Raw genomic sequence first — 13,031 nt, 5'->3', positions numbered from 1 at the left:
CCATTCGTTCTTTCTGTTATTTTGGTTAGCATTTTTTAGTTAACCTATATTATGTTCTGTCAACGAATCTAATGAACAAAGCTCTATGCCACATCCCGACGAAACCCACTAGCATCATTCCAAGTTCCAGTAAGTTGCAAATTATTATTAAAATACGGGAATTGCTTGTTAGTTGATAATTGTACAACTAATTTGATGTCTCACAAAGTCTAGCCCTCTAGCAATATATAGACCCGTCCTCACAACTTGTCAAGGTACGAGTGATATTCATTCTGTTTTCTGTGAATTGTTTTTAATACAACAAATATCTTCAGTTATGCACCGTTAAAGATGTGTTGAGTTTTGTTTTGTATTAGACGAACGGTGTTCGTAAAGTGACCAGTTAATTTAATCAACATCCATTTTGGGAAGAAGTAAGAGAGAGTATTTATACCCCTCAATGCTAAGGGTACAATTTATGTAAATTCATGAATGTCTTTGTGGGGACCGGCCTCTTTTGTTTTTAATGTTGGTCTGCTATTTTACAAACTCCTTTCATTGTGACAGTTTCTTAAATGTTGTTTTTTGTTTTTTGTTTTTTTTAACTCTTCATTTTTTTTTTACATTGCTTTTCTTTTTCCTTTACATTCCCATTTTACGCTCAGTTGACAACTTTTATATCGTTAGTTCAATAATGTGATTTGTATGTTTGATATTTTAATTTGTTTGTTTTTAACAATGTTATTATGCAGTGGCCAAATAGTAACCAGTTATTGTTTACTGATTTGGCTCACTTTTTTTTTTTGGGGGGGGGAACACAACGCTTCACCACGGTGTGCAATGTCATTACACAACCCACTACAACAGAGAGTGTAATAGGACAAATAAACATTCAGCAACACCGAAGTTAAAGTCATTCTGGATATTCAAAGGGCAACTGATACAGATACCTTGATTTTGTTTTTCTTAAACGAAAACTAACACCCATCTTTTTGTTCTCAAAGAGCAATGAGCCACTTGTGTTTACAAACAATAATATTGCCTCTTTGGAACTTTCCCTTGGAGTAGAGTGTAATGTTCCCTTCACTTGAAGGCACTATTAGTAAATGCTCCAAATAATGGTTAGCATAAAAACTTACTTCTTGGTAAAGAACAATGGAGAGCTGTTGATAGTATAAAAACAATGGTGTATTTTATTTGATTGTGCTCTTGAAACTGCGACGACCAATTGAGCCCAATAGTAAGAATAGTGGTATAATGGCCTTTGTCCTTACCTGGACCCAATTTCATAGCGCTTCTAAGCACAAAAATTTGCTTAGCATGAAATGTCTTCCTTGATAAAAACAGGCTTACCAACCAAATTTCCATGCGATTTTCAGGGTAAGCAAACAAAAGCTGAATACAAAAACAATATGCAACAAATGGAAATTTGGCTGGCAATCCTGTTTTTATCAAGGAAGAAATGTCATGCTTAGCAAATGTTTGTGCTTAGCAGCTCTATGAAATTGGGCCCTGGGCACAATTTCATACATGGTACCAGTTACATTCTGTACATATGACATGCTGTTTTGGCTGGTAATCTCAATCTGGTAAGCATAATTTGGTTGTGCTTAAACAGCTTTAAGAAATTGAGACCCGTTTGTTTAATAAGAGGAGCGCGCATTCCTCGTGCTGCAAGTCATGTAATATGCATTGGGGGGATAAGTGACAATTAATACAGTCCTAACTTTCGTTTTTCCTGAATGCTGAGTGAGTCAGTTATACGGCATAAGCTACTTGTATGTATCGTATTATCACCTTAGAAAAAAACTTTCAGATTTTGTTTCGTATGGAGTTACGGAGGAAAGAGTGCCACAACTTTTGTCAGTGTAGGGCCTATGTTCACTGGGAAGTCAAAGACACAGTCTAGTATTTTGTTGATACTATCTGCAGCAAGATTCTAGAAGTTGTAGCACAAATTTAAGTCAAGTTTTAGAGAAGTAAATCTCGGACAGTTTAATCCTTTTAACTTAGATTATTCTTAGGACGAGTAACTCGTTTGATAGGATTATTCCTAACGTTTCGTGAAATCGGCTGCAGACACGTACCGTAAAGGCGGATAGGACTACCGGAAATGAAGTCGTCAAAGATTACGTTGTGTGTTGTTACGATCACCGTTTGCCTGTTACTAAGCAGATACGTCCTAACGGGTAAGAATTATGGCAATTATTGGTAACATTAATACCAGCTTAGGTAGTGGGTGGATTTCTGCATTTTTGTTTACGCTTTTTCGTAAAACTAACTTATCGGAAACAAAGAAAAAATAATATAAACAAAATAGCGTGACTGGCATAAGCAAATACTGACAAATTTATGTGATTCATGAAAAACGTCGAGTATATTTTGTTTTCTTGTTTTCTGCCACTCATTAGTCACACAGCAAAAATGGCTGTGGAGCAATTCTAACACAAACAAATAACAGTCATGTTGCACTAAACCTTCCTTGTGCCGAAAAGGGGCTTTACAGCATTCTGGCCTTCTTCCGGTCACACGATGCTCGATTTTACTTTTAAAAATGTTACTTTACAAGTAACCAAAATTTTGTTTGTTCAAAGCAGGACTTTTTATTTGGCGGGGGGGGGGGGGGGGGTTGGAATTGTATCACTTGACACGATTTTAAGTCGTTTTAAAGTCATAAACGCAAATGATTTTCTTTCACATATTGAAACTAACTAAACGTTTCTTTCTTGTTCAGGAACGGCTGGGACTCAATTCGTCGTTGGTTTCATGGAGAATGTTGAATCCAAGTACCCACCACGCCTTGTGATTGGTGGAAACATGAACACGTCATCAAACGTCACAATCACGTGCCCGGGGCTCAACTTCAGCCGGTTAATAATAGTTCCCAAAATGGACGCCGTGACCGTCAAACTGCCACACGGAGCCGTGGCCAACGGGACCGGACATGCGCAGAAGGGTATCCTGGTTGAATCGACCAATGACATCACAGTGTTTGGATTGAACACAGCTAGTGCCAACTCCCTGGATGGATTTACCGCGATTCCCACTGGCCTTCTGGGCCAGAATTATCGCGTGATTTCAAGTAATGTATCCGATGAGCTGGAGATTGGTCGACGGTTTAGTGAGTTTCTCTTGATTGGTGTCTTTGACGATACGAGTGTTAAAGTGCGACTCGCTGCTCCAACAACGTACCAGCACGTGAGTTATTCCCCCGGTGACGTCATCGCAATATTGATATCTCGCCTGGAAACCGTCCAACTTCAGAGTCTGCGAGATTTGACGGGAACTCGTGTGATCTCCAGCCGGCCAGTAGCAGTCTTGTCGGGTAGTAAGTGCGCTAATGTTCCGGTTGATGTTTCGGCTTGTGACCACCTTGCCGAGTACCTGCCACCGACGGACCAATGGGGAAGGGAGTTTATCTTAGCTACATTCCTTGCGCGGATGTCTGGTGATTATTTCACTCTAGTTGGATTCGAACCGGGAACCATCGTCACTGTAGTTGCACCGAGTGTCGGTAATACTACTGTAAACCTGAAGGATGATGGTGACTTCCACACTTTCAAATTGAACTCCCTGGAGAGTGGCTACGTCACGAGTTCTCAACCAATCATGATTGCGCAGTACTCACAGGGTGCATTTGCTGATGGTGGGGTCATAGGGGATCCTTCGATGCTCATTGTGACACCGATTGACCAATGGCTGCAGAGCAATACCAACGGTGTGAGTTTCCGAACGTATGATAGCACGCCGGATGAGTTAAAAATCATCCGGACATTTCTGACCGTGACGTCATGGTGCTCGGTTATTGATGATGTAGTCGTTGACGGAGAACCACTTTCGGTTCCAACGGAACTGGTTCGAAAGCGTAATTCGGAAAAAAAAGACGACTATCTTTGTGTGAAGCGCTCACAGCTGACCCCAGGTGCACACCACACCGTTCGGGCGTTGACCACCAACACTGCATTCGCCGCGTACGTCTATGGCTTCGGAGAACACGTTTCGTATGCGTTTCCGTTGGGAACCGGACACGGAACGCCTGGCCCAATCATGGAACCTAGCCCAATCACGAATACAACCATTCAGGAAGAGACTGTTTACTTATCTACTGATATCGCTCGGCATGTCATTCTGTCCATCACTGTTACGTGTGTATGTGTCTTGATAGTGTTTGCATTCCGTAAGAAACTGAAGACTGTCGTAAGGCCTCGGCCCGTATCGATCAAACCTCGCTCAATTGTCACTTAAAGACACTGGAAATTATTGGTAATTACTCGAACTAAGTGTTAGCATAAAACCTTACTTGGTAGCAAGCATTGGAGAGCTGTTGATAGTATAAAACATTGTGGGAAACAGCTCCCTCTGAAGTAACGTGGTTGTTGAGAATGAGGTATTATTCCTCACTCCTGATGCCTTTTTTCGGCATTTGAAAGAACATAAAGTTGTGCAACAAGGGTGTTTTTCTTGCATTTTTAGGTAGCAACTTCGATGACCAAATGAGTCAAAATTCTCACAGATATGTTATTTTTAATGCAAATGTTGAGATACACCAAGTGAGAATGCTGGTCTTCGACGATTACCAAAGGTGTAAAATGCCTTTAATAATGTCCCATTTATATTTAAAGCGCAAGTTTAGTAATAACATAATAAAAAGGACCAAATCACAACTCTCTCATGAGAGTGACAGTGATATTTTACACCATTTTAAAGTGGAATCCCAAAATTTATGAAACGATGGCTCTCTCTCTCTTTTTTTTAAGAAAAAGAAGTACATCACAAAATTAAATCTAACTTCAGACGTGTTTCACGGACCATTTAATTCCATTCTAACTGTTTTCCCGACAAGTTTCCTCCCACATTTGGCTTAAATCAAGAGACATCTTTCATTAAAGGCAGTGGACACGATTGGTAATTACTCAAAATAATTATTAGCATAAAACCTTACTTGGTAACGAGTAATGTGGAGAGGTTGATAGTATAAAACATTGTGAGAAACGGCTCCCTCTGAAGTAACTTAGTTTTGAGAAAGGAGTAATTTTCCACGAATTTGATTTCGAGACCTCAGATTTAGTATTTGAGGTCTCGAAAACCAGCATCTGAAAGCACATAACTTCGTGTGACAAGGGTGTGAAGGGTGTTTTTCTTTCATTATTATCTCGCAACTTCGATACCGATTGAGCTCAAATTTTCATAGGTTTGTTATTTTATGCATATGTTGAGATACACCAATTGAGAAGACTGGTCTTTGGCAATATCCAATAGTGTCCACTGTCTTTAACTGTAGTGCGGAACCATATAGACGATGAGCCGCCATAACGCACATTAAGCACCAAGCCATCTATGACATGCACTACGTGATGAACCATCAGCATGCAAATAAGGTAAACTAATCAATAGTACAGCAATAATATTGAGTTCTTGCGCTTTATCGCCCTAATGACACCCCAAGGCACTAGTTATTCTTTCCACTTTATTACAATGTAGAATTTGTATGGCGGTTTGCAAGGTAAACCGTTACTTCCTGCAGCCATATACCTTCGTTGGCAGAAACACCTGGACCCATTTTCATAGAGCTGCTTAAGCACAAAAAGTAGCCAGCTAAGAACAACAAATTGATGCTTACCAGAATATGGTTATCATCCAAACTACCTTAAAGGAACACGTTGCCTTGGATCGGACGAGTTGGTATTTGAAAAGTATTTGAAACCGTTTGTTATGAAATGCATATGATTAGAAAGATATTTTAAAAGTAGAATATAATGATCCACACAAGTGTCACTAGAAATTGCGTAGTTTTTCCTTTTACCGACTAACACGGTCGGCCATTTATGGGAGTCAAATTTTTGACTCCACTAAATGGCCGACCGTGTTAGTTCGTAAAGTAAAAGGAAAACCACGCAATTTCGAGGCAAATTTTTTTGGATCATTGTATTCTACTTTTAAAACATCTTTCTAACCATATGCATTTTATAACAAACGATTACGAACACTTTTTAAAGACCAACTCGACCGATCCAAGGCAATGTGTTCCTTTAATACCAAATACAATTTGTGACTCATTTCTGCTTCTTTAGCAGAAAATTGCTAAGCAATATTTTCTGCTAAAAGAGTTCTATGAAATTGGGTCTAGGGCGATCCCGTTCTCTCAGTGTTACTGTGTTATTCATGTTGATATTTTAAATATTTACACAAGACAGGAGACCGACGCGATGGTCCGGATTTACGTCACATCTGAAGAACAAAGCAATTATGGTTAAGTGCTAATGAGAACTCAAGTTTTATATAAAAAACACACCCCCCCCCCCTCGCATATCTCAATCGATTACAGACAGTTAATAAATCAAATTTGCTTTCATCACAAAGGGACAGTTGGTAAAGTTTACTCAAGAATATTGCTGGTCAATATTTTGCTTTTGCCGAGAGTAAAAGCTTTGTGTTCAAACAGTATAATGGCCCTCTCTACACAAAGCTGTAAGATCTTTACATAACGTAGTATTATTTAGAGTTAACAACGAGTCACACTATTTTAACCTCGTTCTCACAACTGACCATTGTTGGTCGAACCTGTGTTCTATCGACTCAACATCAGGGTGCAAAATCAATTTTGCTTTCGTCACAATGTACAGTTGGTAATGTTTACTCAATCATCTTGCTGGTCAGAATTCAAAAAGGGCATGTTTGAGATTGTTGAGATTGAACTTATGTTATTTTCATCTCATTATTCGTTGCGGTACCCGCTGTCAAAACATAGGATTCGAACTGCCTCTAGCTACCTGGCAACCTCGGTAGTCTAGTTGGTAAGACACTGCTCTAGAATTGCAAGGGTCGTGGGTTTGAATCCCACCCGAGTGATATGCCTATGGTGTTTCTTCACAGTACTAAGTAAATGACTGAGTATACAGTGCGAACACAAATTGGTGTATTGGTTAAAAAAAATATATATATATATATATATATTATAAATTTCATTATTCATTTTGTTTCATTCATTATTCTTTTCTCAATCAGTTCTTGATTGTCTCCGACTTTAATTGTTGTTAATTTTTTCTCCTCTTTATAAACCAATATGGAAATAAATGTTGATTTGAATTAAAATAGAATTGATAAACACTTTATCTTAGTGTGTACATGTTCAACTTTATGCCCTGTGACGGACAACAAAGGCGCACGTGAAAGGCACTTTAATGTCCACCAACCAATTAGACAATATTCTGTTCAAGTTGACAGCCAAACCGTTAAGTGGTTTCTTAGCCTCGTTCAGTGTGAATTTACATTGCACGAAAGTGATGATCCACGTACGACATACTTGTTGCTCGCCGTCTATTAAGATGCCAGGATAAGCCTTCAAGTGGGGTTACCATGTAGGCTACTCAAAACGATCGCCAAGCAAAGCACTCACCGTGCCACCAAAGCAAACATGTAGCGTATGCTTCTATGTACATTGGATCAGTGAAGCAGAGGGGTTGTGTTGACTGTCAAGCTGACAAGAAGATCCACAAGTTGACGGCTTTTATTTAATTATAGATAGAATTTAAAACAAGCATGATTAAGAAGTAACTCAGCCGTTCAAGTATTAGTCTAAACATGGATTTTGAGCAAGCTTTCCGAAATGGCTTTCATATATTAATTTTAGTATTTTCATCCTAGTAACATGTATTAACGGACCATTGTGGAGTTTGGTTCAACACAACAATCGTCTTTCGAGTGTCTTCAAAACGTCGAGACCGAAGCAACGGCTCTCTGAGCCAACACTCCTTCTGAAAAAGAATCACAATTAACTGTAACCGCAACTGAACTATTTGTTGCGTCCTCGTACCTAAATCATGCGAGCTTCAAAAATTATTCACAGTCGTCATTTAAAAAAAAAAATTCTGATACGACATTATTTTAAAAATTGAGTTTGTATTTCTAAGATATGACTTTTTTGGTGCATGAAAAACAAAAACAACCCAAATGAAGCGTGCGATTTTTCTACAATGAAATCAGTTGTTGTGTAATGTAAAACCAGTGCTCTCCACCGGAATTGTCCATTCTCTTCTGCCACTAGTCACTAATACTCCACGTTGGTGTGCTCATGTGGTGTTTTCGTCTCTTCAGTCCCTTTTGCTTTCCTCTTTTTCTCCCGCCTGGGCCCAATTTCATAAAGCTGCTTAAGCACAAAATTTTGCTTAAGCAAAAAATTTATTGGTTAGTAAAATCAGATTACCGGCCAAGACTACACTAAATTGTTATGCTAAGTAAACAACAGCTAAATACTAGTCATAAGCAATGTATATGGCATGAAATTGTGGCCAGTATCATGTGTAAAATAAGCGAGCTATTTTCGTGCTTAAGCAAATTTTTTGCTTAAGCAGCTCTATGAAACTGGCCCCTGGTATCCTTGGTTGCCATTGTGTGAGTCTCTTGTTCCATCTGTTGAATGGGCCCAATTTCATAGCGCTGCTTAGCACAAAAATTTGCATAGCACAAAAACTTCTTCCTTGATAAAAACAGGATAACCAACCAAATGTCCATTTGTTGCATATTGCCTGTTACAGGTATTCAGCTGTTGTTTGCTTATCCTGAAAATCACGTGGAAATTTGGTTGAGAATTCTGTTTTTATCAAGGCAAAAAAAGTTATGATATGCAAATTTTTGTGCTTAGCAGCTCTATTTGATGAGAAATAAATAAAACTAACTTCCCGTTTGGAGTTTATCGCTCAGAGTGAGAGTTTCATTAATATTATTTTTAAGTTTAAATCATACAAAATGTGTAATCGGTTTTTCACTAATTTCTCGTGACCCAGATGACCGATCAATCTCAAACTTCTACAGGTTTGTCAGTTTATGAAACTTGTGGATTACAGTTTTGTTAGCAAACCATTTCTGTAGTATTCCTTTAACATAGACCATCATTTTGCCCATCAACTTTTGATAGAACGTGCGTTTCATTTTGTACCAGTATAAGTTTCGAAATGGAATAATAAAATTTTTGTTATTATGTTTTATAGCTTTTTCAAGGCAACTTCAGCAAGTATTAATTTCATTTCATTAACTCGCATTTCAATTTCTGCATCTTGTCCTATCCACTCGAACAAAATGGTTTCTGTTTAGCTTTTAATAATAAAATGCAATATATATTTTTGCATATAATGTAAAAAGAGTAGGGTCTCAAAATTCAAACGTAGTTCCACATATCTTTGCAGGAAAATACTGTATGTTAAAGCACACTGAGCGTCACTACGTGACAGATATGCTCGCTTTATAAGAAGTCACTATACATATACTTTGAATATATTTTATAAATTTTAGCTTCTTCGTTTGCGTTTTTAATGTAATTTCGTGCTTGATAAATCTAGAGAGCTCGAGGTGCACTTCAATTTCCGATATTTTTGGTTTTTAACTGTTTAACGTTCTTTTTGGCTGAATGAATAATTCTATAAATAATAAACCACTATTATTTCGTACAGTCATTCTGTTTATTTGATTTATTGGCATTTATGAGTACATTTTGACCTTTCTTATGTTGAAATTCGACTACCTATTAATTTTAAACTTGATGAAGTCAAACGGTTGACCAGCTCTTGCCGGTGGCCTTTACGACTGAATGAGTCTTGTGGCCTATTGAATGATTTGATTGATCTTTATATCTTGACCAGCGAATATTAATTGATGAAATTGAATTACTTCTTCTGACTGATGAATTCTGATTCAACGGAGCGTTCATTCTCAAACGAAATTGAATGAACCGAGTGATGGATTTTGGTTCAAATTGGCAGGGGGAACCTATACATTATCATAATTTTATTTTCCATGATATCCGCAATGATTTGAGCATTCTCCTTTTCTGTCTGTAAATTGTAAATTTATGTTCCACCTATTTAGTTCTGTGTCGTCAATGTCTCTGCCCCATACATGCCAATTTGTATATCTGTTTCTTACTGCTGTTTCCCTATAGTCTTCAAGCACATATATGCTTAGAAACGTAGTATTAAAGACAGAGGGCACTATTGGTAATTGTCAAAGACCAGTCTTCTCACTTGGTGTATCTCAACATATGCATGAAATAACAAACTTGTGAAAATTTGAGCTCAATCGGTCGTCGAAGTTGCGAGATATTGCGTGTAAGAAAAAAACACCCTTGGCACACGAAGTTGTGTGCTATCAGATGCTTGATTTCGAGATAAGCCCTCAAATTCTAAATTATGAGGTCTCGAAATCAAACGCATGGAAACTCACTTCTTTCTCGAAAGCTACTTCACTTCAGAGGGAGCCGTTTCTCACAATGTTTTATACTACCAACCTCTCCTTATTACTCGTTATCAAATTATGTTTTATGCTAATATTAAGTTTGAGTAATTACCAATAGTGTCTACTGCCTTTTCTCATGCTAAGCAAATTGTTGTGCTTAGCAGCTCTAAGAAATTGGGCCCTGGTTTGGGTCGGCAGCTCAAATAAATGTTGAATCAGTCCAACCTCTTGTGGTTCAACCAAATTCCTTCCCTTTGCTACCCCCCCCCCCCCCCTCATTTGTCTCCTTAATTAAATAGATCCACCGATGAATAAAACTGGTCTAAAGCATACAGTTATGAACGACATCCAACAGTGTATGCAATCGTGTATATATTTTCTTTAATTATGTTGATAATATTACACGGGAAAAATATTAAAATCTGTTGGCCAAATTTACAGTATAAATGCAGGTAATACAGGGAGAAATTTAACAATATAGACAAACATTGACATTGCTTGTGCAAAAATTATTTATTTTCTACCCCCACCCCCACCATCGCCAAAGTATGATTATCGGCTTTTGTAAACAACCGACTCTTCATTTTCTCATTTCCCATTGATTCTAGAAATGAAATTGAAATGAAATTGATTGTGAACACCATACAGAACAAATTAGAATAGAATGCTGTGTGTAGTTGTATTGATCACACTGTCTGCAAAGCCTGAGGACTAAAGGCATAGCTGTTAAGAAACAGTTTAGGGGCGATCGGGGTGAACTATCGGCTGTTTTAAATTGCTACATGATGCAAGATGGATTCATGCAGCTCGCTTTTACAGGGAGTTTTTTAAGGCAAAGTATATCAGTGTTTGTTGGAACTGCTCAAATGTTTCAATATGTAAATTGGCCTATATACAACAAAACTAACTCATTATGGAAAGGTTTGCGGTAACACCATGTTATGAGTATCTCCAGCTTTCTCCAGAAGACGATCACAGCATACTGAACCACCCCAACTCATTTAGAGATAGTCATTACATGGTGTTACCGCAAACCTTTCCATATCTTATTTCCACCATGCAAAGTTTTAAATCCTACAAAACTAACCCATGACAAACTCATTTAAAAAGATGGTCGCGTTTTCGAGATATCGCCGAAAATCCGGATACAGGAATACACAGTCTGAAAAGCGTTACTGCAGTAATGATCCTTAGACTCCAAATTGATTTTGATAATAAGTGATATATAGAAAGGTTTGCGGTAACACCATGTAATGACTATCTCTAACGAGTTGGGGGTGGTTCTGAAAAGAACCGTTGGTTTCAACTCGACGTTTCGATCAGTATGCTCTGATCGTCTTCTGGGGGAAGCTGGAGATAGTCCTTACATGGTGTTACCGCAAACCTTTCCATATCGTATTTCCACAGAGCAAAGTGTCAAATCCTACTTAATAAGTGATATCTTTTTCCATAATCGCAGTACTTCGGGGTGAAATGTATCTCAAAATGCATGATACTAGGCAAAGATGTTCTATTAAATCGTTTGCAGTACCCGCTACTAAAACATAGTTTTCGAACTGCCTCTAGCCACCAGGCAATCTCGGTGGTCTAGTTGGTATGACACTACTCTAGAGTTGCACAGGTCGAGGGTTCGAATCCCACCCGAATAAAAATGCCTGTGGTTTTTTTTTCACAGGACTCGGGAAAGTACTGAGTATACAGTGCTACACACATTGGTGTATATGGGTAAAAACCAAAAATTAATATTCTTTATCTCCGATGCAAATTTAACATCTATTAAAAAGATGTTCTCCTTACCACTTTATTTGCCGTTCATTTTCAGAGTCAATACCAAACGTGTACAGACTCTTTAACAACACAACTCTGTTGCCTTCAACGGCTATAGGATGCCGCAAGGATTATCACCTACGCCAATAAGGCAGACAGCATCACATTAACCGCCTCGCATTGGCGCCATCAAGCGACATGTAAGGTAACAGACCATTGAACACATGAATACATAAAAATTTGAGTGCTTCTTTTTGTCCTTTGAAATTATTTTGTCCGCTCGAAATCATTTCGTGAACACAAGAAACGTCTCGTGCACTCGTGTGAGCAGCTTACAATTATGTTAGTTTGTTTTGCATAGCGGCGCCAATTATCGCAGAATAAGACTGGTGAATAGACAAAACATGTTTGAGTGCAGCTTCGTCCATTACTGAACCATAATGTTCGGCTATAAAGATATTCTAAGGTCGTGTACGCTCTCTTAATTAAAGTTTGCTACACTCAGAGATGCGACTTTATCTTCTTCTTTGAGCGGTCAAGTGCACCAGACTCAAGCTCTGGTTTTCCGATCAACAGCGTGTGGGTTCGAGTCCGTTTGAACGTCTGACCTTAAGCAAGACATTTAAGCATTACTGCTGCATCCTTCGTATGTCCCGTGTGTTGTGAAAACCACATAAAATAAGTTTTGCATGTTGAAATAACGTTCGTCTTTAGAAACGAAAATGATTTTCGTGACTTGTTTTACTCATTTCAAAAAAAAAATAATAATACAGCACCTTAACAAGTAATATTTAAAGGGAAGCTTTCTACCATTATTATTTTCAAACTGTGTAAGTTTAATGCAAATCTGTGGACATTGTGTTTTGTGTCCTACAAAAAATACATAGACCCTTTAAGTGCATTTAAGTTTCTCCTTAGTACGTATGGCATGGCTGTCTGCATTAAGTTTGCGCCACAGTGGCAATAGTAACATCGATTTAAATGTAAAATGGCTTTGAAAATTTCAAACAAAGCTCCACATACCTGCATATAAAACATAATGAGGAATTTTAGGGCTC

The 13,031-nt window shown here is 38.1% G+C and overlaps 1 protein-coding gene across 1 annotated transcript; it reads left to right on the top strand.

Annotated features, from left to right (window-relative positions):
* The first annotated feature begins 1,895 nt into the window (after nucleotides 1–1,895).
* LOC139940882 (IgGFc-binding protein-like) lies at nucleotides 1,896–5,621 on the top strand. The gene is made up of 2 exons (XM_071937257.1): nucleotides 1,896–2,168; nucleotides 2,714–5,621. The coding sequence occupies exons 1-2, from the start codon at nucleotides 2,093–2,095 to the stop codon at nucleotides 4,222–4,224; spliced, it is 1,587 nt and encodes a 528-aa protein (XP_071793358.1). The 5' UTR covers nucleotides 1,896–2,092; the 3' UTR covers nucleotides 4,225–5,621.
* Nucleotides 5,622–13,031: the final 7,410 nt, after the last annotated feature.

This window comes from Asterias amurensis, chromosome 8, assembly GCF_032118995.1.
Source record: "Asterias amurensis chromosome 8, ASM3211899v1".
Lineage (NCBI taxonomy): Eukaryota > Metazoa > Echinodermata > Asteroidea > Forcipulatida > Asteriidae > Asterias > Asterias amurensis.
Note: the sequence above shows the minus strand (reverse complement) of the source record. Positions and strands in the feature narration are given on the sequence as shown.